We start from the raw sequence: 27,746 nt of genomic DNA on the forward strand, positions 1-27,746 counted from the left end.
CAGAGTTGTTAAATACTTAAAATTTACAAAGGAATGAGATTCTCGAGAATGAAGCTAAAAAAACATTGTAAGCAATGATTTATTACTCCTGATATGAATGCTTATAAACTAAACACGGGTATATGATTTCAGAAAAGATTATTTTGATAACACGCCTTGTTGGTACGAGTAATTGATTACATGCAGGTCGGCTTGGCTTTTCTTTTCGCTTATATAACAAATAGGATAAATTATGAATTTAGGATCTAAACCATCAGTTTTTGTATGGTTTAGTATCTAAACTTTCAATTTTTTCAAAAGCATGCCTAATATTTGGTTTTTATTTCATTTTAATCGTTAAAAACTTAACGCATTTAGTATCTAAACTATCAGTTTTAGTCTGTTTTAGTATCTAAACTTTAAAAAAAACTTAGCGTTAAATTTTGAATAGTGATACTAAAATGAAACAAAAATTAAACTATAGGTATGATTTTGAAAAAAATTAAAAGTTTAGAAACTAAAAGAGATCAAAACTGATAGTTTATGTACAAAATTCATAATCTACCCTAATAAATAAGTACCTAAAATATATTATCTTTTTAATTTAATTACCAAAAGTATTTTTTGATTAAAATCGTACCTAAAATTATCTTTTTGGTCAAAATAAGTACTTAATGTATTCATTTTTTTCATCTAAATACATTTTTTGGGTTTTAAATTACTTGTTCATTGCTGGATCTGTGTAATCGTAGGATTGGCAAACAAGAAAACTGTCACCATTCAGCAAGGTGGCAAAGATCAGTCGGTGCTGCTAGCGACCACCAAGACCAAGAAGCAGAACAAACCGTCGACTTTGCTTCACAAATCGGTCATGAAAAAGGAGTTCCCAAGGATGGTTAAGGCAGTCAAAACCCAGGTATATGGGAAGAGCCTTTTTGAAGTTTTATATTGCAGTGATGAAGGAGGATCCATTTGTTGGATTCTTCTGTGAAATGTACTTGTTACGCTTGGCTTCTGAAGCTTCCTTAGTTCAAACCGCGCTTGTTCGATGAAAAGAATTGTAGAATTAACTTTGAAAATCTGTGTATGCTATTATGAGATTGAATTCACTTGCTTTCACTTATGTTCAAAATTTATGTTCTTGCAGTTTATCTTACCTAGTCTTTGTGACATCGTTTCTATGTTCCAAATCATTGCAGGTGACAGACAACTACTACAGGCCGGATTTAACCAAAGCAGCCCTTGCAAGACTGAGTGCTGTGCATAGGAGTCTGAAAGTTGCCAAGTCTGGTGTCAAGAAGAGGAACAGGCAAGCATTGAAGATCCATTGCAGGAAGTAAGCTCGTATTATGCCGCGATTTTGTTGTTCTGGGTATCTCTTTTTAGAACCAAAATTTGAAATTACCTTGTTGTAAATGTTGGCTGTGGCTGGTGTGGTGGATTTCATTTCATATCTTAGATTATGAAGCAGAGATTGATGCCTCCTTGCTGGTTTGTTTTCTGAATCATATAACATGGTAAAATTTTGATAATTTTCCTCTGGTGAATTCTTTAATTGAACTCCATTTACCTTTGCCAACGGGCCACATGGGGACGCCATGGGAGGAGCCTCCAAAGCATAAATTCGAAGCTTTTGCCTTGTGCTGTATGCTATCCTGTCATCAAACGTTGATTTTGAGTTGAAGTTTCGACGTCGATTTCATTCAGAAACATGGGAATTTGATTTCCACTTAAATTTGGAGGTTATATATATATATATACACAGGTAGAATAATGCCAATATACGATAATACTGTGTAAGCTGAAAATGAGAGTCAACCGGATGTGCAATACACATGGAAATGCACACGTGAAGACACATGCTTTGTAACGAATCGCGTGTTCAAGTTGACACGGTTGGCTTATCGATTGGAGCAGATGCAGATTCAAGATTCAGGTCTTCGACTCCCTTTGACGGGCCGATGCTGCAATGCGGTTGTCTATGTGTTTCGATGGCATCCTTTATTTTCTGAAACTGCAGATGACAACGAAAAGTGTTTTCTGTAAGGTGATACTGTTTCATAAGAAATCTGATCGTCTATACATGCAAGTTTCGAAGCCTAAATATGCATGAAGAAGAGCTCTCTCGCATGAAACCCCGTACGGTTGTCCTTCCAGCCTGTATACTTCTCTTACCGTTCTCTGAACGAAAAGACCGCCACCGGAAAAAGGATTCTAGTATGCAATTCAAGCAAGTTTATCAATTTCCTAGCAGCCAAGTGGAGAACAATTAACTAACAGGATCAAATTATGTTTTAACAAGGGCAAGTCCGACTATGGGGTCGGAGGGGATAGAATACACACCTTGGATAGTGGAACATGAAAACGACCCCAGTTTTCCATGTGCTCCGCGGTAGAAGTGTAAACAAGGAAGCACCTTCACATTCAAACTTTTACACATAGGCTTATTCTCATCAAAATTGACTTTTAGGAACATAATCTCTGGGTTTTCTTGGGCTGTCCTGCAGAGCTGCCAAATTCATCATACAGAATACATCAGAAACAACAGCAAGTATTTCAAAAGTGGGTATGAACCAAGACAGTCAAACTTCGATTTTTTATTTCGAGTTTGAGTTGAACTTAACAATTTTAATGTGACAAGCTTTCGAGTTGAGTCAAACTATCAATAATACTCGAGCTCTACAGCCCTATTCATAACACAGTACTTGGCTGTAATTTAACTTGTTTCACAATACATTTTCAGCGAAAGTGAAGGTCCACAACAGCTTGGTGGCTTTTATCGGGAAGCCGATGATATACGTGCTGTTTTCGAACACTTTCCCGGCGAAAATCATGTCGTAAGTGCGATTCTCGGGCATAGTAAAGGTGAGTACCCCAACTGTTTCCGACATGAAATTTTATGAACTAGTTAAGCAACAAGATATTATTATTAACTAGTATCGAGATATCGACGTAAATCTCTCCATCGGCGTTTTTCTATCGTGGCCGGTGACCGGAGATAATGTAACGCAGGAGGAAGTGTGGTGCTCCTATATGCTTCGAAGTATCGAGCTATCGGTATAGTCATAAATGTTTCCGACTGCTACAACGTGAAGAAAGGATTGGGTTAATTATTATATGTTCAGTGTATTGTATTAAAAGAAATATATTTTTATTCTTATGCATTATTATTCAGTGTATTTATATTATTGGCTTAATTATTATATTTTTTTAAAATATTATATGTTCGAATCTCAAATCCAATGAAAATAATTTATTAAAAGAAAAATTATACGCTTGGGTGTAGGGAATCCTAAGTTCCAAAACAAACCAAGGCTTGAGATTTGGGAGTTCAGTCGGCCTAATAAAACTCAAACAACTGCTCTAGAAGCCCGTGTCGTCCACTCAAAGATCGATGGTAAGTCTATCTCCATTCAGATCGGATCTCCCTTGTGTTCTTTTTGTTTAATTATCTTTGTGAATTTGTTTTGATTCATTGTTTTTTTTTGTTCCAGGCTTCTGCAAAAGCAATAACGAGTCCAGTTCCAGATGCGTGGTACCCAACCCTAGCCGTCTTGATGCTCGCCGTTGGCCTTGTCCTCACCGCTTCCTTCTTCATGTAATTACCTTGATCTTATCTCCTCCACAACATTTCTTCTTATTTTGCTATAATGATCTTCTTTCTCCCTTTTCTTTTGTTCTTATTGATTCGATTTAGGATGCGGTTTTTGTTTTTTGCACTTATATCATACTTGAAATTTTGTATAAATAGATATGGTTATTCTTGTATGATTTGTACTTGATAATTGCCTATGCAATAGGGAAACATTAGCCAAATTTGAAACTCAGTTTGTGTAATTTAAAATGTTCCCTCCGTAGATTTGTTGAGATGTTTAGAATATATATCTTCTTTTTTACTAGGAAATTGCTAGGCTACAATTTATTCTTTTATAGTTGTTGAGAATAGAATACAAATGTGAATTTGAAGTGGATGATCCTCCTTGCCCTTTGTGTTTTGGTGGGTAGCTAATTTGAATTGTCGGTTGCAGCCGAGGTGTCTGCTTTGGTTTCTTTTGGGTTTATTTCTATTTTCGGAGAGTATCTCAGTCTTTTTCTGGTTTACAGTCTCATGTTTTTCGACTTTGAACTTTTGTTTAATCTATTAATTCCATAACATTGCTCAAGGCATTAAGCTGAATTTAGAAAGAGAGTGATAAACTTTTAGCATGTGCAAAGTTGTATTTTAGCCCGTCTAGTTTCTTATCATTATTCATGCATCATGTTTTGTTGATTTTGCTGTTAGCAGTTAGCACATTGTTTTCCGACCAACCTTACGGTTAGAACTTGAGCGTTCTTTTTACTTCCACTGCCCTTTTATCCTACCTGTGTTTGCTTCCTTGAAAGTAATCAATCTCTTTGCATGCGTGGGATCTCATTGTGATAACTTATAGGTCTTTTTTCATTTCATCTGCACTGATGCTCACCTTGTAACGTACGCATGCATCTTTTGGCTAAAGAGTTCCGAGTCGGTTGTATTATGTAATTAGAACTTTGAAATCTCTTAATAGTACTGCAATGGTCCCTCTTCAAACTCCCTTCTGCATTGATTTGTTTTCCTGAAATTCTTTAATTGTGCATATGCTGCTGATGTTTGTCAAATTAAGTTTTCATGGTATCTATACTGTTCGATATTATCCAAAACATGCAGTTATGAAGCAACTTCTTCTAAGCGAAACCGCAGTCTTGCAAAGGAGCTCGCCACTGGGGGAGTAGCGTCCGTCTTCCTGGTATAGCTTTCTGTATCCTTTTGTCCGGATTTCTCTCTTCCATAATACCTTAGTTATTTGTGCATTATTGATGCTTGCTTCTTAATACCCTCACAGGGTTTCGGATCATTGTTTCTGCTACTCTCGGCTGGTGTTTACGTCTAAAACGATCTCCCTAGCCGGAGTTATGTCATGTTATGGATCATGGATTTGACATTGTCATTTACAGACATAATTTATCAGATGAGGATAGCTTCTTTGATAACATTTTGATGTCACCCGTGGCAGAGTGTTCTTACTTCTTACCACGTGATTTTATCAGATTTCTCACTTGCACAAAGTAGTTCAATGTGAAAGATCCATCTTTATCTCTCCGGTGGACCGGAAGAATGTTATCAGTTTCGAAACAATAAGTGCAATTTAAGATCAGCGGTGTTGTCCGAACCAAGACTCGATAGAAAATTTAAGACATCGAATTGTGATGTTCGATACCCTCATGGGGGAATATACAGAAGCATAGATTTCACATATAAGTAATTTTTCGGTAAACTATGTAAATGGTCCCTTATTGGTTAGATCGACTTTTGTCACCAATTTAAAGATCAAGGGTACATGGTCTCTAATGTTATCGATTTGTTCGATTATAGTCCATAATGTTATTGATCTGTTCGATTATAATACATAATGTTATCGATCCGTTTGATTATGGTCCTTAATATTATCGATTCATTCGATTTTAGTCCCTCAGTTGTTACCTTTAGTTAATCCTTTAATTAAAAGAAAGCATTATGCGTCAATTAAAAATTTTAAAAAATCTATGTCTCTAATGTTATTAATCCGTTCAATTATGGTTCCTAAAGTTATTGATCTGTTCAATTTTAATCCTTTAGTCGCTAACTCCCGTTAATTCTTTAATGGAAATATTACGCAACAATTAAATTTTTTTATAAAAAAATTAACGTTCCTCCTCCTCCTCGAACTTACAAAACAGAAAGTGAGCGAAGCGAACATCAACTGTCCTTACAAAGGAAGTCTTGTAGTGTGATTACGATTATATGGGTTGGGGGTGTGGGGGCTGCGGTATGATACATGGTTAATTTTGTAATTATCTACCAGAATTTTCTATTATAAATAGAGATGCAACCTAAACCTATGAGACATTGAATAAAATTTCTATCACCCATATTGCCGAACCTCGATAAATTTCTTGTGTTTTTTCGTTTACTTTACACAAACAAAATATACCTTTCCTTGATGGTTGTCTTGGTAATTCGGATGGCACAACCGTAGAGTTTGAAGATGAGATTGTTTTAAGAGTTTTGGAGATTGAAGAGTGGAGACATAAAAACCCGTTTATGCAGAGAAAAAGGTTTAAAATCAGGGAGAAGAAGATGTCTCTAGCTTGGTTATTTTGTCTCAGAAATCAGTTAATTGTAAATCAGAGTAGTTTAACGTGAAGGAACTCATTGGCAACAACAGCAGTGAGACACCAAAAAAATAAGTGTTTATGTAGTTTAGGGTGTCATTTTTGTGTTGGTTGTTTGATGTTTCAGTTTTACATAACAAAATCTCTCTTTTGGAGTCCTAATTCATGCATGATGTTTCATTTTACTTAACATTATTCCTTTTTTTTTTGGGAAAAATATGTTTTTATTGTCTATTTTGACAGCGTTTCTCTTGGTTATTGTCCTATAATATGACACCAGACGGATGGTAGTGTTCAGAATACTCTTGTGATTGCGAATTGTGAAGTTGTCAAACCTCGGGTTGCTTCTGCTGAGCACATATCTCGGTTTGTGGTTACTCATTTTCGTTGGATCTTCTTTCCTTTGTGCAATTCAGTACTGATGCATGCAGCTTTCTTATTGCTTCATATTTTTCAGTCTAATGAAGAAGCACGCCCACCAATTGTGAAGAAGTACAAGACCCTCATACATCCCGGAGAGGTATGAATCTTGCACATTCTTACAAGAATGTGTTTTGATTTTTTTGTAAAGTTGTTGTCTGTTGGTTGACTTATCCATTAACAGTTTTTTTTTTGGAACTCAACCATGTAAAATAAATGATATCTTGATTTGACAATTGATACTTCCTTTCAAGATGGAAATCGAAATATAGTCTTTGCTTCTGACGAAGGACATCTTCGGGAATAGATATCCTGCTTACTTAACTACCTGTTTTGCTTATATAGCAATATAATTTAATTATTATCATTTCTTCTTCGTTTTCATTTGGTAGTTTATATATTGTGACTGCTAAATACTATCTTGCAGGTGAACAGAATCAGAGAACTTCTACAGAACTCTAAGATTGTTGCTACACACACTGATACTCCAGATGTAAGACTCTTGTTATTTCTGTTTTTTAATTATGTGAAACCAATATTCCTGTCACGTTTTCTTTCTATAAAGATGTTACAAATGCACCTGGTATTTGACTTGCTTAAATCTAGGTTCTTATTTGGGATGTTGAAGCTCAACCCCACCGTCATGATGTCCTTGGAGCCACACATTCTCGCCCGGATTTGGTGTGTGTATTTATATGTATTGTAATAGTAAAAGCCATCTCTGTTCTAGTGTGTATGCATGTGTTGTCTGAGGAGGGGGGTGATAACTCCTTGAAAATGTCATATTTTGGGACCTTTTCACTTAAGTTATTGAATGTCTAAGAGCCTATTTAGGACCATTTAGATGCATTTAGGAGCATATAGTTGCATGTGGTGGATTTCAGTTTGCCGTGACATTTTATTTTTACAGCGGTGCTGCTTTATGGGAAATGTACTTGTCTGATGATATGCAGGTGTTGAAAGCAAGGAAAAGAGGATTTAAAATTCCGTGACATAAGGATATTGCTGAGCTAAATAAAAATGCCAAGTTCAAATGGCATTTCAGGAGCGTACAAGGAGAGAGAAGATATTTTCTAGCCAGCTGTCCCGGATTTTACGCATGCTCTGCCCGAGATACCTACCGTAGCATTTTGGCGCTTCAACCACCAATTCTGTTGATGACGTTGCCTAGTCTGACCCTGCAGATCCTGTCGGTCCTAGGGTGCCTGTAGCGGGATTATGCCGGTCTCTAGCCAGCTACCTAGGCTGTATCATTGCCTAGTCTGCTCGACTCCCAAGCAACTCAACTATGGTTTTGGGGTTTCCTAGGATGGTTAACACCAAACCTTAGGATTTCTTTTCCCCTATAAATAGAGGAGGAAGCCATATTGAAGAGGACTTTAGTTCCAGCCACATTTGATCTTAAAAAGTTAGAGAGAGAAAGTCTCATCTTTCTCCGTCAATCCCACTTGCCGTGGCATTTCTCCTTGACTAGCAGAAGGGAGTGGCGTTCTGAGCATCCGAGAGGAGCTAGTCCGCTGGGAGCAGTCCTTGGTGGCCGAGGAAGGCATTTGGCAGTGCACGTCGAAGGCTTTCTCTCCTCCCCTTAGTCCTTGCTTTTATATTTTGTTGTTGGGTTGTAAGGAACGAATGAATCTTGCTTTGTGCTTGTTGATTTTGAGCCCCACCATGAACTAATCCTATTTGGTGGGAGTTCGCATGGTTATTTAAGTTGTTATTTTAATGAATGGTTGTTGTTCGAATGAATCTTGCTTTGTGCTTGTTGATTTCGAGCCCCACCATGAACTAATCCTATTTGGTGGGAGTTCGCATGGTTATTTAAGTTGTTATTTTAATGAATGGTTGTTGTTTCATGCTCTATTCTGTTTTGTTTATGATGCTTAAAGTCTTGAGGTTGTAGGAGCTACGAGAGTAGCCTTTCCTTAGGAGGGTTCATGAGGTTCGAGAGAATGCCTTGGCAATTTATCTTTAGTCTTCGAGAGAAGCTAGGGAGGAACTACATAAACAACGGGTTCTAGATAGTAACTAGGCCTAATCCACCTTAGAGATAAGAATAGGATTTCATTCGACTAAAAGGAGTTGTGTATAAATGATAGGTTAGATGTTAATGCTGCCGCAAAAAGGTATTGCCGAGACATATTCTATTAGCTGAGTCAATAAGATCACTGCTTGGGCTTACGCCAATCGGTTTTGCCAGGGCATCTTTAGTCTGTCGAGTCCCTTACTAGAGATAGCATAGGGCACATCAGTAGACTCTGTCGAGCAGGGTAAGCATAGAAGAAGCATGTAACATCCCAAATTATGGGTTAGTGACCAAATTGTAAAGTTTTAGAATTTGATGACTATAGTAGAAGAATGAAGTAGTTCAATGATTATTGGATATATATGATGAAGGTTATTTAGTAATTATTAAAGGAAATAAAGGGTAAAATGGTCATTTGATTATTTAAGGAAAAAAATGGAATTATATACACGTGGAAAGGGAGAGAATTCTCCAGAATTCTCTTCTCCTTTCTTCCTCTTCTTCACGTGGAAGCCAAGAGCAAAGGTAAGTTTGATTTAGCTTTTGATTTCTTGAAAGTTTTAAGTTGGATTTGAGTCTTTGAGGGTTATATAAGCTTAAGGAAAGCTTATATAAGTTTAAAACACCAAAGAGATAGAATTAGAAAGGAATTTCTATTAAGGGTTTATAAATGAACTTTTGTTATAGAAAGGTTTTTGAAGCTCTAAAGTTGGATTTGACTTGCCACCAGCTTAATTAAGAAGTATTAAGTGTTAGAATTGGATTTGAAACATGTGAAAAATAGGGTATGATTCTTGAAATTCCTAAAGAGGAGAGGATATTAAGGTTAAAGATGAGATAAATGAATATTAATGAGTTTAATTATGTATATGAAAGTTAGGAATATGAAAGGGGTTGAAATATAAAGGATTTAATCCAAAATGAATGAGTTTTCGGGTTCAAAAAGAGGATTATGGGCAGAGTGCATCGATGCACATTCATAGTGCATCGATGCATCAAGGTTAAAACCCAGAAATTGGTTAAAGGTGTATCGATGCATTGGTAGTGCATCGATGCACTCTTTTAAGATAAAAACATCGAATGTAATTAATGCATCGATGCATAAGGAGTGCATCGATGCATCCCAGTAATAATACAACATCGAATGCATTTTATGCACCGATGCATCAGTGGTGCATCGATGCATACCTTCGTTAAAAGATGAAATTGACTTTTCTCTTAGTCTAAATAGTGAACCATTAGAATATATTAGTTATAATACTGATATAGATCCATGTGTGATTATGTAGATACTAAAAGTAAGCTTCTTCCGGAACAATCGAAGGATTAGGATTGATTCAAATCAAAGCAAAGCTAAGGTGAGTGCAATTTAAATTGTACTTATGTACCAAATAAACATTGGCTTGCGATGAGCCAGTGATGGAGTCACTATGGTAAGAAGGGACTCCTAAAAATGTTATTTGAATTGTGATTCTTATGTTTGCATGAGTGCATGAAAATGGGTACATATGTTATATGTATTGCATATGTTACATGAATTGAATGAATATATGTTAGTGTGATAAGCTATGTGAACTGGTTTAAATAGTATATGTGATTATATAAGTTTATAATATAAATATGTGATATAAGACATAAGTTAAAGAACTATATGATATTAGATAAGATAAACATATGCTATTATAATTGACTATAGGATCGCGAACTATGTAAAAATAGCAAGGACTTATGTGATAGCAAGAGAAAATGATATAAAATAGATGATATAGATATAAATGATAAGTTAAACGACATAGACATATGTGATTATATGAAAAAGAATATAAGTTATGTGATTATGAACATGTGGATATAGGTCTAGTTGAGGATATAATAACAAGATATAAATTACACGAGTTAAATATATGAGAATTAGTATAACCAACTTATGAGATGAAATGAAAAGTGAGACAAGTTAAATAACATTGACCTATAGGACAATATGAAAATAATATATAAATTAGGAGACATTGACAGAAGTGATTATATGAACATGTAAGATAAGCTATATGGGAAGAGTTATGGGATTAAATTAACATATAATATATGAGTCATATAGTAAAGATCTATGAAGCTATAGGAAGATGTTATGGGAGTTATGTGATGATAAGTTATAAGAATATATATATAGGTAACAAGTTATGTGAAATTGAATTAAGTAAATATATGAAACTAGGATATAAATAATGTGAGATAAGTTATAGGGCATTGATATACGAACTATATGAAAGTATGTACATGAATATATGTATAAGTTTATATGTTATTCTATGTGATATATGATGTATATATGAACATATGTGAATAAGATATGACATGTGTGTTTACATGAAAAATGAGAAATGATATAATCCATATGAAATGATCTACGTGATTACATGTAATATGTGATTACATGCACTTGAGATAAAGGTTATATGATATGAGATATATGTTCACACATACATATGGTATGTGACAGAAGAAAAGGAACAAGTGATATGAAACATAAGAATAATGCCCATAGTATATGATATGAGAGCTATAGGTATAGTTGGCATGCCAAGAGTCGAGGGTTCTACGTGGTCCTTCGGGACATGTATGTAATTATGTGGAACCTATATGTAGTACTTCGGTACACTTATTGGAGCCATTGTATTATGTATGTGGTTCTTAAGGAGTAGTCCTTCGGGACATAGTGGTCCTACGGGACATATACAGTGGTCCTTCGGGACATAGTGGTCCTACGGGACGAATACTGAACTAAGGTTCGGTGCCCCATGAGGGAATTGATACGAGCTGTGGTGACAGCATTAGTGCACAACCTCAATGTACTCACATACCATTCAGAGAAATAAACTTAAGTTTTCCTTGTGTCTCCCATCACTCATTTCCATTGCTGCTTGTCTTGTGAGAAAGCTAAAGTCCTACATATATTAAATCTAGTATTTGCATTTTTATTTTGCCTTGACATTTCCATTTGTTTTCACGTATCACAATTTAATTTGCCATGACATATCCATCTGCTACCACACTATCACCACTCCATTTCCACTACGTCCATTCCATTTTGCCACTGCATTCTCATATGTATATACCATAACAAACTTTACTTAGGTGACAAAGTAAAGTGCCTTGACAAACCTATTTGATTTCTCCAATTCCCTATGCAGACGATACTCTACTTATCACTTTATTACTTGTTCGATTGTGTATACTTGCACACATATCCGCATCATATTTTAGTACTCACAAATAGCAGACAAGTTTTTGGCGCCGTTGCCGGGGAATTGCAACTGGAAGTTAAATTGATTTGTCATAGCATTTTTATATTACTTGTGTAAATTTTTTTTAGTTATCTTTACTTTATATTTTCTTTAATTTTTCAGATTTTTTCGAGTTTATGACCAGAAGAAACCCTGAAGAGCCATTGGAACCTATTGATCCTGAAATTGAAAGTCTCTTTAGACAAAGAAGACGAGCACAACGTCTCAATATGTACCAACTCGAAAATCAGGGCATTGGCCATGAGGGTGATCAACATGCCGAGGCAAATCCAAATGCTGGGAATGCAGCTAGGCCTCGGGCTATTCGTGATCATTTAAATCCAATCTTAGAGGATCTCAACCCTGGAATTATGGCACCCGATATTCAGGCAGCCCATTTCGAGCTGAAACCTGTCATGTTCAACATGTTAAACTCTATAGGGCAGTTTGGGGGCATGCCAAATGAAGATGCCAGGCATCATATTCGTAACTTCTTGGAAGTGTGCAATTCTTTTCGCCAACAAGGGGTGCACGAAGATGTTCTGAAATTAAAGCTATTCCCATATTCCCTACGAGACAGAGCAAGGGCATGGTTGAATGGAGTTCCAACGGGTTCTATGGAGTCATGGACAGATCTGTGCAAATATTTTTTGCTGCGGTATAATCCTCCGAACATGAACACCTAACTTAGGAACGACATTGCTTCATTCCGTCAAGCTGATGACGAGTCGATGCATGAGTGCTGGGATAGATACAAAGCATTGCTTCGCAAGTGTTCAAACCATGGTTTTCAAGATTGGACACAAGTAGTGATGTTCTATAATGGAGTAAACGCACCCACGAGGATGATGCTAGATGCCTCGGCAAATGGGACGTTACTGGATAAATCACCAGTAGAGACATTTGACATCTTGGATAGGATTACTACCAATGATTATCAATTTCCCTCAAATAAGCATGGGTTTGGGCGTAAGACACATGGAGCTCTCGAGCTAGATTCTAATGATGCCGTGTCAGCCCAACTTGCTGCCATTACCAACATGTTAAAAAATTTACAAAGGCCAAGTGAGGTAAGGGAAGCGAAGGCAGCCTGTTCAGTTTGTTTATTATGCCAAGGCAATCACAATGAGAGTAATTGCCCAACCAATCAAGAATCCATCAACTTTGTTGGCAATTTTAATCGAGGCAATAACAACCCCTATTCAAACACCTATAATCCTGGATGGCGTCAGCATCCAAATTTTTCTTGGGGAAATCAAGGAAACAACACTGCTCAACAGCCAGCTCGTCAGTAGAATTTTAATGATTCCCAGGGCTATCAATCGAATATGCCATGGCATAATCAAAACAAGGGAGGGCCATCTTCATCAAATACTAGTTCTTTGGAGGCCACAATGCAAGAATTCATTGCAACAACAAAATCAATGCTGCAAGACCACTCGACCTCTATAAAAAATCAAGAAGCTCTACTCCAGAGCCATAGTTCATCGTTAAGGGCACTAGAGAGTCAAGTAGGTCAGATTGTCATGGCATTACAAGAACGCAAACCCGGACATTTGCCAAGTGACACTGAAGTCACCAAACCTCATAGCAAAGAACAATGCAATGTGCTAACTCTCCGAAGTGGTACACAAATTAATATAGAAGATAAGTCTGGGGGGAAACCGAAGGAAGATTCACCCCCCACAACCAGTCAAGCTGATAAAGAACTGCAGGAGGAAGCACCGAAGGAAGAAGATAAATCTGAGGGTTCATCAAGTAACAAAGCTGAGGGGGCAAATAAAAATGCCACGGTAACTTCTGTTCGCACCCCATCATTACAAGAAGCCAGACCCCATCTCCTTTTCCGCAAAGACTGAAGAAACATAACGAGGATACTCAGTTTAAAAAATTTGTTGACATTCTGGGTCAACTGCAGATCAATGTTCCTTTTCTTGAAGCAATGGAACAAATGCCCACATATGCTAAATTTCTAAAAGAAATCGTCACCAAGAAGAGAAAGGTTGAGCAGTACGAAACAATTGCCACGGCAACAAAAGAATTTTGCTCTTCCTTAAGCAAGCTACCACCAAAAAGACGTGATCCAGGCAGCTTTATCATTCCATGTTCGATTGGAAACAAATTTGTTGGAAAAGCACAGTGTGACCTTGGCTCAAGTGTAAACTTGATGCCTAAGTCGATTTTCGTAAAACTGGGGATAGGAAATGCGAGACCTACTTCAGTCATCTTGCAACTTGCCGATCGTTCACACGTGCGTCCAGAAGGGCGAATTGAAGATGTCATCGTGAGGGTTGACAAGTTCGTTTTCCCTGTCGATTTTCTGATTCTGGACTGTGAGGTCAACGCCACAGCGCCCATTATATTGGGGAGACCTTTCCTAGCCACCGGTCGTATTCTCATCGATTGCGAGAAGGGCGAGCTAACCATGAGAGTGGCCGATCAACAGATCACTGTTAATGTTTTCCGATCTCTCAAACACATGGATGATTATGAAGAATGTCAGAGCATTTTTTAGGTAGACACTGAAATTACAAAAGAGGCAGATCAATTTTGCCACGACAATTTCATTCAGCTAGATATTGATGAGAGGCTCCTTGAAAAGCCAAATGACTTTTCATCCGAGGAACAGCAGGCTAGCTTCCTTAAAGCTAGCCCAGGTACGCGCTTTAAACCTTTGAGTTTCGAAGAGTTTGTTCCTCCTAAGTCCTCATTACAGCATGCACCTACCCTTGAACTTAAAAATTTGCCACAACATCTTAAATATGCTTATCTGGGTAGTAATGAAACTTTTCCTGTGATTATTTCCTCTGCCCTTACTCCTACCCAAGAATCTAGTTTGCTAAGTGTTTTATCACAGCATAAGAAAGCGTTAGGGTGGACGATGGTAGATCTCAAGGGAATAAGTCCAACAATCTGCATGCACAAAATTTTGCTGGAAGAATGCCATGGCAAATCCATAGAGCCACAACGAAGATTAAATCCAATCATGAAGCACGTTGTGATGAAAGAGGTTCTCAAATGGCTCGATGCTGGAGTGATATACCCTATTTCGGATAGTTCGTGGGTCAGTCCCGTCCAATGCGTGCCTAAAAAGGGAGGCATGACCGTGGTAACGAGCGAAGGAAATGACTTAATACCTACTCGCACTGTCACTGGATGGCGCATCTGCATGGACTACCGCAGGCTTAACAAGGCCACCAAGAATGATCATTTTCCTTTTCCATTCATCGATCAAATGCTGGATCGACTTGCGGGCAAGGCATACTATTGTTTCTTGGATGGTTATTCAGGGTATAATCAAATTGCCATAGCACCAGAGGACCAAGAGAAAACGACATTCACGTGCCCGTATGGCACATATGCTTTTCGAAGAATGCCTTTTGGACTCTGTAATACCCCGACAACTTTTCAGCGTTGCATGCAAGCCATCTTTTCTGACATGGTGGAGGATTTTTTGGAAATTTTTATGGACGATTTTTCTGTTTCCGGAGACGATTTTCAAAAATGCCTCGGCAATTTGGCAAAGGTATTGAAGCGATGCGAGGAGGCTGATCTCGTACTAAACTGGGAAAAATGCCACTTCATGGTGACTGAAGGCATTGTTCTAGGACATAAAATTTTTGCAAAGGGCATTGAGGTCGACAAGGCTAAGATCGAGGTGATCGAGAAGCTTCCCCCACCAAATTCTGTCAAGGGCATTCGAAGTTTCCTTGGCCATGCTGGTTTTTACAGACGATTTATCAAGGATTTTTCCACACTATTCAAGCCTTTGTGCACCTTGCTGCAACAGAACCAACCCTTTGTGTTCGATCAGAAATGCCATGGCGCATTCAAAGAGCTGAAGCAGAAACTTATCTCTACACCAATTGTAGTTCCCCCAGATTGGACGGCCCTATTTGAATTAATGTGTGATGCAAGTGATTTTGCTGTGGGAGCTGTGCTTGGGCAGCGTAAAGGTAAAATCTTTCATGTCATATATTATGCTAGCCGTACCTTAAATGATGCACAATTAAATTACACAACCACTGAGAAAGAATTACTTGCCATGGTATTTGCATTTTGACAAATTTAGGCCATACTTGATAGGCACCAAGGTTATAGTTCACACTGATTATTCAGCTATACAATATTTAGTGAACGAGAAAGATGCCAAGCCTAGACTGATCAGGTGGATATTACTTCTGCAAGAATTCGACTTAGAGGTAATTGATAGGAAAGGTACTGAAAATCAGGTTGCAGACCACTTATCTAGGCTAGAAAATATTTCAGAATGCCATGACATTTTTTATATTAAAGAAGAATTCCCTGACGAGAAAATTTTATATGCCACGGCAATTCCGTGGTACGCTGACCTGGTTAACTTTCTTGTTAGTGGTGTTTTTCCTTATGTACTGAACAACCAGGGCAAAAAGAGGTTTCTTCATGATGCCAAGTTCTACTTTTGGGACGAGTCGTACTTATTCAAGCAATGTGCTGATCAAATGATTCGACGGTGTGTTCCCGAAGAAGAACAAAGCGATATCTTACACCATTGCCACACATCAACTTGTGAAGGGCATTTTGGAGGTTCGAGGACTGCTGCAAAGGTCCTCCAGTCAGGTTTTTATTGGCCGTCATTATTTAAAGATGACCACGCATTTTTGCAAGGCGTGCGACAGATGCCAGCGCACTGGAAATATTTCCAGATGACACGAAATGCCGCTGCAAAATATTCTGGAGATTGAGCTCTTTGATATTTGGGGCATCGATTTCATGGGACCATTCCCATCTTCCTTTGGAGATTTATACATCTTGCTAGCGGTGGATTACGTTTCAAAATGGGTTGAAGCAATTGCTACGCCGAGAAACGACTCAAAGACTGTGCTCAAGTTCCTTCATAAGAACATTTTCACTCGTTTTGGAGTCCCAAGAGCTATTATCAGCGATGAGGGCACTCACTTTGACAACAAGTTGATTGCCAAGGCATTACAGAAATATGGAGTGCGACATAAGATTGCCACAGCATATCATCCGCAGACGAATGGACAGGCTGAAATCTCCAATCGAGAAGTTAAGCAAATCCTGGAGAAGGTGGTTAACCCCCAAAGGAAAGACTGGTCCCCAAAGCTTGACGAAGCATTATGGGCATATAGGACAGCATTCAAAACACCTTTAGGAATGTCGCCCTTTAAGATGGTATATGGAAAAGCCTGCCACCTCCCTGTTGAACTAGAGCACAAGGCGTACTGGCAATCAAAAAGTTAAACTTTGACGAGCAAATTACTGGGGATAAACGATTACTTGATCTAAATGAAATAGAAGAGTTTCGAGTGTAAGCATATGAAAATGCCAAGCTCTACAAGGAAAAAACCAAAAAGTGGCACGACAGAATGCTTTTGCCACGGCAATTTCATATGGGTCAGAAAGTACTGTTGTTCAATTCTAGGCTCAAGCTCTTCCCAGGCAAATTAAAGTCACACTGGTCTGGACCATTTGAAGTTCACCATGTTTACCCTTATGGTGCTATTGATATCAAGAACCTGGACGATGAATCCATCTTTAAAGTCAATGGCCAGCGCCTAAAGGCTTATCAAGGAGTCCCACCTGCACGTGACAAGTCGGCGTTGCTCTTGCAAGACGTTGACACTGGTCCGGCATCTTAAGGATGCCGTGGCATTTTTAACTTACATCTGTACATAAATTATTTTTGTTTTGCCTTTATTTTAATATTTCTCATTATTCAGTAATTATTTTCATTTCATATTTTTGCCAGGGAATCCCACGCACTTAGCACGTGAGGCGTGTTGACGAAGTTGAGAACACTTTGGGCGGCAAAATGAAAAGGAAAAATGAGGGAAATTTTATTTTGACTTTTGACTTAGGAATGAATTTTTTTCATTTTGTTTTCTTTCCCGCCCTACCCCACCGCTTATCTATTTCCCCCCCCCCCCAAATATTTCCATTTAACTAGCCTACCCCACTTACTTTTCACTTTTTCACTTTTTCTTTTTACTTTCACTTTCTAGTTTCCTCTTCTCCTTTCCAACTGCCGTCGACCACCATAACAACCGCCTCAAAAAGCTCTCTTCCTTCATTTATTTTTGCAGTCTCACGATGGTGCGCTCACGACCAGCCCCACCACCCTCACCACCACGCTTTGTCGACGAGGCTGCCAAGGAACGCTATCAAACCATAAAGAACCGGTGAGTCTTTTTCGAGTTGGGCTTTGTCTTCTCCGAGGCGGAGAACGCCAATTTGGGCAGCGAAGTGCTGGACGTGGTCATTAAGCATAAGTGGCAGAAGTTTTCCAAACATCCTGCCCCTGTCAACGCCACAATAGTGAAGGAGTTTTATTCTAACATTACCGAGCCAAATCAGTATGCCGTGATAGTTCGCGGCATTTCTATTTTGTTTTACTCCTACCACTATTAACCGTTATTTTAAACTGCAGGTTGCTGATGACCACCATGCGAGCTTTGCCCAAGAGGCCGACCATGAAACTTACCAAGGCATCCTGGAAGACTTGTGTCTTCCCGGTACTCAGTGGAACGGTCAGCAACTGAAACGAAAGACCGTGGATAGGGATCGACTGCTCCCCCATGTCAAACTGTGGAACCATTTCATGAAGCACAAGCTTATGCCAACCTCCCACAATACAACTGTATCATGCCAACGGATGCTTTTGTTGCACTCTATCATCACCGGACGAACCATCGATATAGGGAAGATTATCGTGGAACAGGCTCATCTATGCCTAAAGCGACAGGCAAGTGCCTTGGTATTCCCAAATCTCATCACTGCTTTATGCCGAAAAAAGAAAGTTCGAGAAGAAATGTTTGATGAGATTTTTCCGGGCATTGCTGGACTCAACAAAGCGAAAATACCTATGTTGTTGGGCTACAAGGAAGCCAAATGAAAGGAACACGAGGCAACCACATCTCGCGTTGTATCATCACCACATGTCAGGGCATCTTCAACTGACCTAGAGCAGGCTGTCCAGCGCACTCACCAGCATGTTGGGCAGCTGTCCGACAAACTGATGGTCTATTTTGCTTATGCCAAACGACGTGATGCCTTTCTCACCAGTGCCCTGATGGAGTTCCTCCCGCACACTAACTTTACCATTCCCCCTTTTCCTGATGAGCTCGTCCCATCACATGGAGATGCCGAGGCATCTGTAAAGGAGCCAGTGGACCCTAATTCGGTCCACGCAGTTTCGCCTGATATAGACAGAGAAGTCAACCTCTAACTTGCTAATTTCCCGGAGCCTGCCCCATTTGTTGAACCGTTCGCAGAAGAACATCCAGCAATGCCACCACCTGCTGTACCGATGGAAGCAGCCAACCCCGAAGTATCACAACCTACTGAGTCGGCCGAGGAGTCACAATCGGAGATGCCACGGCAAGCTCCTTTGCGTAGGAGCAGACGTCGCCTACGAAAGGCATCTCAACATCAGGAGCCCCCGCTCCCAACTGTTCAAGAAGGCCCTCACACTCCTCCAGCTGCACCAGCTTCTGACTCCGAGCATTCCATCCCCGCTAAGCTCCGCAAGCGCACTCGCCGTGCAACTGCTGCACCACCACCATGAAGCCAAGGTACCTTGCATTGCATTGCATTCATAGCATGTAGTTTTCATTTTTCTTAGATTTAGTAAGCATTGGGGACAATATTTCTCTCAAGTTTGGGGGAAGTAGGGTTCTCGCATCATTGTATGATAGTATTAGTAAAATGAATATGCCATGACATTAGTAAATATAGAATTAGTTTTCTGGAATTAATTGAGGATGCCCGATGATGAAGAATTCTTGATGGCTAGGATAGAATGTATATGACTGGTTGAGGATAATAGAACCAACTCTAGGACTTGCTTCTTTGAAACCCTTGAACACAACTGTATGTTTTCCATGCTTGAGAAACTTAGAAATTTTTTATAAGAGAATTCTTAAATGTCGTGGCATAAACTGTGAATGATGAAAACCCCGCATAAAAAAAAGAAAAAAAAAGAAATATAAATTATAAATTATAAATAAATGCCTTGGCATATCTGTAGAGGAACACTCTGCTATGTCTTGGCATATGAGTGAATGAAAGTAGTCACATGATGACTCTACCTGACTAGCTCGGGGGTGAAAGGTATGCTCCCTTTCATCTAGAGTGTGGTATGGTAGAGTGATGGGCTGACTCTCCTCGTAGCAGAAGTAATCAAAGAAAACAAAGGGGAATAGTAATTTGAAAATGTCATGGTAAATTGAGAAAGCTTGAGTAGAAAATTTTTAGGTTTGTTAAGCATGGACTGGATACAAACACGCACACACCCACATAAAGAATCTTGCCCTAGGGGACAGTACTTGATTTCTCAAACTAGTCTAGCATGTTGAAGACATATGAGCTGAGGGCTGAAATTTTATCCCATATAACTATTCTGCTTCTGAACTTGTCATGGTATTTTTGTTTTGCTTATCACTATCCATTGCTTGAGGACAAGCAATAGCTTAAGTTTGGGGGTGTGATAACTCCTTGAAAAGGTCATATTTTGGGACCTTTTCACTTAAGTTATTGAATGTCTAAGATCCCATTTAGGACCATTTAGATGCATTTAGGAGCATATAGTTGCATGTGGTGGATTTCAGTTTGCCGTGGCATTTTATTTTTACAGCGGTGCTGCTTTATGGGAAAGGTACTTGTCTGATGATATTAAGGTATTGAAAGCAAGGAAAAGAGGATTTAAAATGCCATGACATAAGGATATTGCTGAGCTAAATAAAAATGCCAAGTTCAAATGGCATTTCAGGAGTGTACAAGGAGAGAGAAGATATTTTCTAGCGAATTGTCCCGGATTTTATGCATGCTCTGCCTGAGATACCCACCGCAGCATTTTGGCGCTTCAACCACCGGTTCTGTTGATGACGTTGCCTAGTCTGACCCTACAGATCCTGTCGGTCCTAGGGCGCCTGTAGCGGGATTATGCCGGTCTCTAGCCAGCTACCTAGGATGTATCATTGCCTAGTCTGCTCGACTCCCAAGCAACTCAACCATGGTTTTGGGGTTTCCTAGGATGGTTAACACCAAACCTTAGGATTTCTTTTCCCCTATAAATAGAGGAGGAAACCATATTGAAGAGGACTTTAGTTCCAGCCACATTTGATCTTAAAAAGTTAGAGAGAGAAAGTCTTATCTTTCTCCGTCAATCCCACTTGCCGTGGCATTTCTCCTTGACTAGCAGAAGGGAGTGGCGTTCTGAGCATCCGAGAGGAGCTAGTCCGCTGGGAGCAGTCCTTGGTGGCCGAGGAAGGCATTTGGCAGTGCACGTCAAAGGCTTTCTCTCCTCCCCTTAGACCTTGCTTTTATATTTTGTTGTTGGGTTGTAAGGCAGTGCACGTCGAAGGCTTTCTCTCCTCCCCTTAGTCCTTGCTTTTATATTTTGTTGTTGGGTTGTAAGGAGCGAATGAATCTTGCTTTGTGCTTGTTGATTTCGAGCCCCACCATGAACTAATCCTATTTGGTGGGAGTTCGAATGGTTATTTAAGTTGTTATTTTAATGAATGGTTGTTGTTTCATGCTCTATTCTGTTTTGTTTATGATGCTTAAAGTCTTGAGGTTGTAGGAGCTACGAGAGTAGCCTTTCCTTAGGAGGGTTCATGAGGTTCGAGAGAATGCCTTGGCAATTTATCTTTAGTCTTCGAGAGAAGCTAGGGAGGAACTACATAAATAACGGGTTCTAGATAGTAACTAGGCCTAATCCACCTTAGAGATAAGAATAGGATTCCATTCGACTAAAAGGAGTTGTGTATAAACGATAGGTTAGATGTTAATGCTGCCGCAAAAAGGTATTGCCGAGACATATTCTATTAGCTGAGTCAATAGGATCACTGCTTGGGCTTACGCCAATCGATTTTGCCAGGGCATCTTTAGTCTGTCGAGTCCCTTACTAGAGATAGCATAGGGCACATCAGTAGACTCTGTCGGGCAGGGTAAGCATAGAAGAGGCACCATTCAAAGAAATAAACTTAAGTTTTCCTTGTGTCTCCCATCACTCATTTCCATTGCTGCTTGTCTTGTGAGAAAGCTAGTCCTACATATATTAAATCTAGTATTTGCATTTTTATTTTGCCTTGACATTTTCATTTGTTTTCACGTATCACAATTTAATTTGCCACGACATATCCATCTGCTACCACACTATCACCACTCCATTTCCACTACGTCCATTCCATTTTGCCACTGCATTCTCATCTGTATATACCATAACTAACTTTACTTAGGTGACAAAGTAAAGTGCCTTGACAAACCTATTTGATTTCCCCAATTCCCTATGGAGACAATACTCTACTTATCACTTTATTACTTGTTCAATTGTGTATACTTGCACACATATCCGCATCATATTTTAGTAATCACAAATAACGGACAGGGGGTGTTGGCTGAACCATTTTTCATTGATGACCTTTTTTTCTCTTTTTGACAGATTTTGACTGGACATCAAGATAATGCTGAGTTTGCCCTTGCAGTGTGTCCCACTGAACCCTATGTTATCTCTGGAGGTTGGGAAATTTCATAGTTCCAATAACTGTATATTTGTTTGGAATTGGTGGTTTTATTGATATATTTTGTACTGAAACCTCCTAGGAAATAATGATCTTCTCTGTTTGATATGATCAAATGAGACATTGTGACTTCATTTTCTTCCCATTACAGAGTGTTAATCATGTTAAATTATTCAACTTGGGAGTTGAATATCTTTTTTCCATGTATAATATATGGTATGTTTGATATCGCTTCATCTAATTTAGAAGTGGCAGATTGGAGTCTACGGTTTACTCTGTTCTAGTCCATAACTTTATTTTGACATTGTAGATACTTGTTCCAAGTCCCAAGGGGATTACTTATTCATTTTTAGAATTGGGTCAACAGAACTGAATTTCATGCATATGATGAGCTTTTCTTCTTAATCGGAGGACTTTTATGACAGGGAAGGACAAATTAGTGGTTTTGTGGAGCATCCAGGATCACATATCTGGTGGATCGATCATCAAACAGAACAAGCCTGGGGAAGGTAATGATAAAGCAGCTGATGGGCCTTCTGTAGGTCCTCGTGGTATCTTCTGTGGGCACGATGATACAGTTGAAGATGTTGCATTCTCTCCATCCAGGTAGCTGTTTTCTCTTTAATAAAATATAAATGGACTTAATTCTTTATTATATTTCTTCCCGAGTTCAAATCTTGAAATTTTCATACAAAGATGAATTCCCTCAAATGGCTTTATCATTGGTTTCACTTCCACGGTAGTAATTGCTTTCTAATTGTTACTTTCTATGGTACCTAATTTCTGACATCTTTTATTTATGCTGTAGTGCACTAACCCTGCTGTCAAGGTAATTCTTATTAGTTTATAGTTTAATAATAGTTTATTATATTGGAGGTTTTAAGCAGCTTGTTTTCTGTTGTGTCAATGCCACAGTGTAGTTTGAAAAATGGAGACCGTCTTGGTGTTGCTTTGTCGGTTGGTTTTGGTGTCGAGGTTAGTGCTTCGTGGTGTTTAGAGCGTGACCGTGGCTGGGTAATTTTGGTTTGGTCGTTCAAGGTTTTGAAGCTGACTGTGATGTCGCGCAAGGGAAGAGTGAGTTCGTGTGTGAGTGAGTTTTAAAAGAATTACTTCCAAAGCAGTATTGAAATCAGTTCTTGCAAATCTGAGTATGGTTGTTACCGCTTTTGCTTCTAGATCGTTGAGTGTGGTTGGTTGCAGATTATGTACATGGTTATGTTTGTTCTGCAGTCAGATTGATTCCGGTGTTGTTTCCGAGTTGTCTCGGGCAGTTCTTTTGTACAATTTGTGAGTGTTGTGTGGCTGGCTGTCTTTGGTTGGGTATTGAGGAGCTTTGTTTTTGTTTGTGAGCAGCTCGTTTCATTTCAAGAGTAACTTTCTCCTTGACTCGGTTCGGTCACACAAAAAGATGGGTAAGTTCTCTACACTCCTATTAATGAAATTCGTTCGGCGTCCCTGTCCATTTCAATTAAAGATGACAGAAAAGATAAACCCTACACACCCACCACATTTACTTGATTCTTTTAAAGCTCTACATGGGACACTTGTATTGGACCGCTCACATGCAACCATCTTATAACACCCGCCAGTTCTGTAAACATCCTATGGCATAATCCAGCCACCGGAAGCCATGGACTGGTACTCCTGGTTATCCAAAACTGGCCTCGAGCCCTCACTTGTCTATAAGTACGCCCTTGCCTTTTCTGGCAACGAGCTCCAAATAGAGGATTTACCACACGTCAACCATGAGTTCCTTCAGAGCATGGGCATCTCCGTTGCCAAACACAGGCTAGAGATCCTCAAGCTCGCTCGGAAAGAAGTTAGGGAAGCCCCTAATGGCTTGTCAAAGCTCATCTTAGCAATCGTCAAGACCAGGAAGTGCTTCAACAAGTACGTTAACAGGTTGGTTCACCACGAGACGACGAAGGCGGCGCTGCCGCTGCCGGCACCGGAGCCGGTTTCGTATAAGGATAAGTGGAGAGAAGCATTGTCGAAGAGGAACAAGGAGATGAAGATGGAGCATCATTCACTGCAGAAAACCAGGACGATAGCGAAATCGGGTCCCTTGGATTGTAGAGGACAGGAGAAGTTGCTGGTGACTCCTAGGAGCTTGAAATTATCAGGGCCACTGGACAGGAAATTGCAGGAGAGGTTGGTGTTCAGCTATAAGAGCCCCATCATATCTGGTTCCGTTGATGTTGAATGGCGCAAGAGAGGTTGATGGTCAAAAATAGGAGTCCGAGCCCCAAGGTCCAAGGTGATCACCACAACAACGACTTGGTTGAACATACATTTTGGGAAACACTGTTTCAGGACATGAAACCTACTTGATTTACACACATGCATGTTTCCTGTGTTTTTGGTGTCTGCAAAGGTGAGAAATTTGGTCATACACAAGGTTCTTCTACAGTTTTACTACCATCAATAAGCATGCCATTGCCCATTTTTTGCATTCTTTTCGAGTTCAAGTCATTGAAATTTTTCTATAATTGCACAAGGTTTGAAGATTTATGGGTTTTCTTGAGATGTAATCATCCTTCAAATGGGCAATTTCCAGTCTTTCATGCCCTGTTTGATGTATACATGCATCATTTGTGTTGAATAAGAGAAAGTGGAAGAGAAAGGACCTAAATTATTTACCAAATTTGAGTTTGCAATTGCTTGGGACCTCATGTCCTTCGATCAGGGATGGAATAATTTTTTATTTACCAAATATATTTTTATTTTAAAAAATAAAAACAAAATTTATGCTTTTCCAAACTTCCATTCCAATAATCTCACTTATTAGAAGTTGAGCTTACCTGCCTTCTTAATTAGAATGATGCTCGGTCCTAAGCCCACACTCATATATATATATATATATATATATATATATATATATATATATATATATATATATATATATAAGAACCCGAATCTGGGCCTATTAAGGCAGCCCATAAAAAAAATTAGGGAATTAGGACAGTGACTTTTAATTTGGGATATACGACATTTGCTACAATGCATGGAACTCGTCACCTCGAGGTGAAGAGTTCTAAAAAAAATATTTTTTTCAAACTTCTACTCCGATGTAACAAAACTTAATAAAAAATATATTTTACTGGAACTCGTCACTTCAAGGTGACGAGTTTGAATAAAAAAAATATTATTTGGGCGAACTCGTCATCTCAGCGTGACAAGTTCGTTAAACACTAACAAATGCTGTATATCTCAAATTAAAAGTTCATGTGCCCTAAAACCCTAATTTCTTTTTCTAAGTGCATTATTGGGCCAATTTCGCCCATTTTTCACTAATGAAATCCCATTAATTTATGTTTTCTTTTGTATAGTTGAGTGACAATTAGACCATTAGGATCAAATTTAAATTGGTTTAATTCAGGTTTAAATTGTATTCAATTAAGCTCTATTTAAGTTAGGTTAGATTTAGTTTAAATTTAATTCGAATCTATAATAAATTTGATCAAATCTAGAATTAGATTTACTACACAAGCACTATTGTTTTATTATCAAGTATGAAACAAGAAGAGATGGGGAGAATTCTAAAATGGGAAGAGAAAAAAAGGTCAAAACTCCAATATAATCTTCTTTGGAGTTGTCCATAACACTTTTAGGGTCTTGGAGAAAAATTTTAAAAATATTTTCAAAACCTTGAATCAAAATTTAAAAATAAGTCATTATAATATATATATATATATATATATTCTTATTTTGAATAAATAATTTAACATTTCATTAATAAAAAAAAAGAATAGTAAATTTATCAAACACTTTCCATTGTTCGGTTAAAAACACACTAAATCTAACTAAGAGAAGAAAAAAAATATAGGTGTGATATAGAGCTTGGTTTTGAACAAAAAAACTAAACATGAAGAATGATGTATTATGTTAACGTTAGATTAGAGAGACTGAGAATTAAAGAATATTTGATAAAATTAAATAAATAGACTTAAAAATAAATAATTTAATTTAAAATTGAAGAAAAAAAAATAAAATAGAAAATGTCAAAAATTAAAAATTTATTGAATTGAAAATAATTAAAGGCCCTCATTAAAAAAAATAGAAAGTGGGGGGGGGCATAAGTCATTGCCATATTTTTGGTGACATTGATAACTATATCATTAATCTAATGAGGTTTTAACATAATTGGTAAGATCAAACCTTGGGTCCCTTGATGTCCCAAATTTGAATTCCCTCGCATGGGCTTTGTAGATAGATAGTTTAATTGCATTAGTTGTTAACTGCAACAAATTAAAATATAGGGCAAGCAACCATTGTGGGTGGGGGAGAGGATGGGTGGTTGACCTAGATAATTTATTTATATTTAATTATAGATCATTATATGATTCCATAGATTTTTAATACGTATGCAATGAGCTTTGGTTGTCACTTAATTTCTGTCCCTTATATAATTAAACTAAATAATTGTGCCTCTTGTGACCTTAAAAAGTTTGGAGGGCACGACCGAATATTAGTTGTCCCTTCAAATATGATTTGTTTTTCAATGGATGATATCATATCTATCCTTAACATTAAAATAATAAATCAATCAATTTTGATCATTTATATATATATATATCAATAGACCTTTACCAAGAGATTCTAAATGTTAACTACAATAAAATTTAGTAACGAATTTAAAAATATTTTTTAAGGTGGCACACATACATACGTTAACAATATGAATTTTTTAAATAAAATATGTACTAAAAATTTCAAGATGACACTGTTTATAAAATAAGTAATTAATCTAATAATACTTGGATTTCAAGTTGAGCACAGAAAATTTCAAGACAAACACGAAAAATTTCAAGATGAATTTCGTTAATAAAATAGATAATTAATCGAGGAAAATTTAAATTTTATTTTATTTTTATCTCATTATAATTTTAATTCATTTTAATAAATTGTTCGATTCCGAATATGGTAGAATTAAGTTCAGGGTCTAATAAATGCATTCTGTTTCGATTCTCCTTTGCGTGCGTCCAACTAAAATCTGGATATATAAATCCCGCCCACGTTTGGGACTTGTCCAATCCCGATACCTGCAAAGCAATCAGAAAAACGTAAATTAAATATGATCCGATTAAAGGAAATTGTAAAAATTAAACAAAAAGAAGAAAAAAATAAGGGAAAGACACGAGAAAACGATGAACGTGACGAATCAAAGGAGAGAAAGAAGGAACGAGATGCTGATTTGGAAAATGGGAAACGGTGAACGGAAAACGTCGAAACCAAACGGATCACGAGAAAGAAAACTATGATGGAATGGTGTTAAATGACCAAAATCAATTAATCTGGCCTGGGAGTTTCAGATTAGAGTTAGTCTGATTAGATTAGATTAGATTT

General features: G+C 38.1%; 4 protein-coding genes and 1 pseudogene across 4 annotated transcripts; all 5 read left to right on the forward strand.

Moving 5' to 3' along the window:
- Positions 1-676: 676 nt before the first annotated feature.
- Positions 677-25,793, forward strand: LOC120186731 (60S ribosomal protein L28-1-like; the record flags this gene model as incomplete). The annotated part of the gene is made up of 4 exons (XM_039190623.1): positions 677-895; positions 1,179-1,323; positions 10,764-10,770; positions 25,780-25,793. Coding segments are annotated over 2 exons (360 nt in total), but the record flags the coding sequence as incomplete, so codon positions are not given.
- On the forward strand, positions 927-1,003 carry LOC120204942 (annotated as a pseudogene).
- Positions 3,278-5,024, forward strand: LOC120202129 (transmembrane protein 258-like). The gene is made up of 4 exons (XM_039202610.1): positions 3,278-3,376; positions 3,474-3,577; positions 4,667-4,745; positions 4,842-5,024. The coding sequence occupies exons 1-4, from the start codon at positions 3,374-3,376 to the stop codon at positions 4,887-4,889; spliced, it is 234 nt and encodes a 77-aa protein (XP_039058541.1). The 5' UTR covers positions 3,278-3,373; the 3' UTR covers positions 4,890-5,024.
- LOC120186835 (WD-40 repeat-containing protein MSI4-like) lies at positions 5,979-23,025 on the forward strand. Its single transcript, XM_039190703.1, has 7 exons — positions 5,979-5,990; positions 6,431-6,523; positions 6,608-6,670; positions 6,998-7,063; positions 7,177-7,251; positions 22,322-22,397; positions 22,826-23,025. The coding sequence occupies exons 1-7, from the start codon at positions 5,979-5,981 to the stop codon at positions 23,008-23,010; spliced, it is 570 nt and encodes a 189-aa protein (XP_039046634.1). The 3' UTR covers positions 23,011-23,025.
- Positions 24,031-24,621, forward strand: LOC120186938. The gene has a single exon (XM_039190768.1). It carries the CDS (start codon positions 24,031-24,033, stop codon positions 24,619-24,621), a length of 591 nt encoding a protein of 196 aa, XP_039046699.1.
- Positions 25,794-27,746: the final 1,953 nt, after the last annotated feature.

The sequence above is a fragment of the Hibiscus syriacus genome, unplaced genomic scaffold (genome assembly GCF_006381635.1).
Source record: "Hibiscus syriacus cultivar Baekdansim isolate YM2019G1 unplaced genomic scaffold, ASM638163v2 tig00000340_pilon, whole genome shotgun sequence".
NCBI classification, from domain to species: domain Eukaryota; kingdom Viridiplantae; phylum Streptophyta; class Magnoliopsida; order Malvales; family Malvaceae; genus Hibiscus; species Hibiscus syriacus.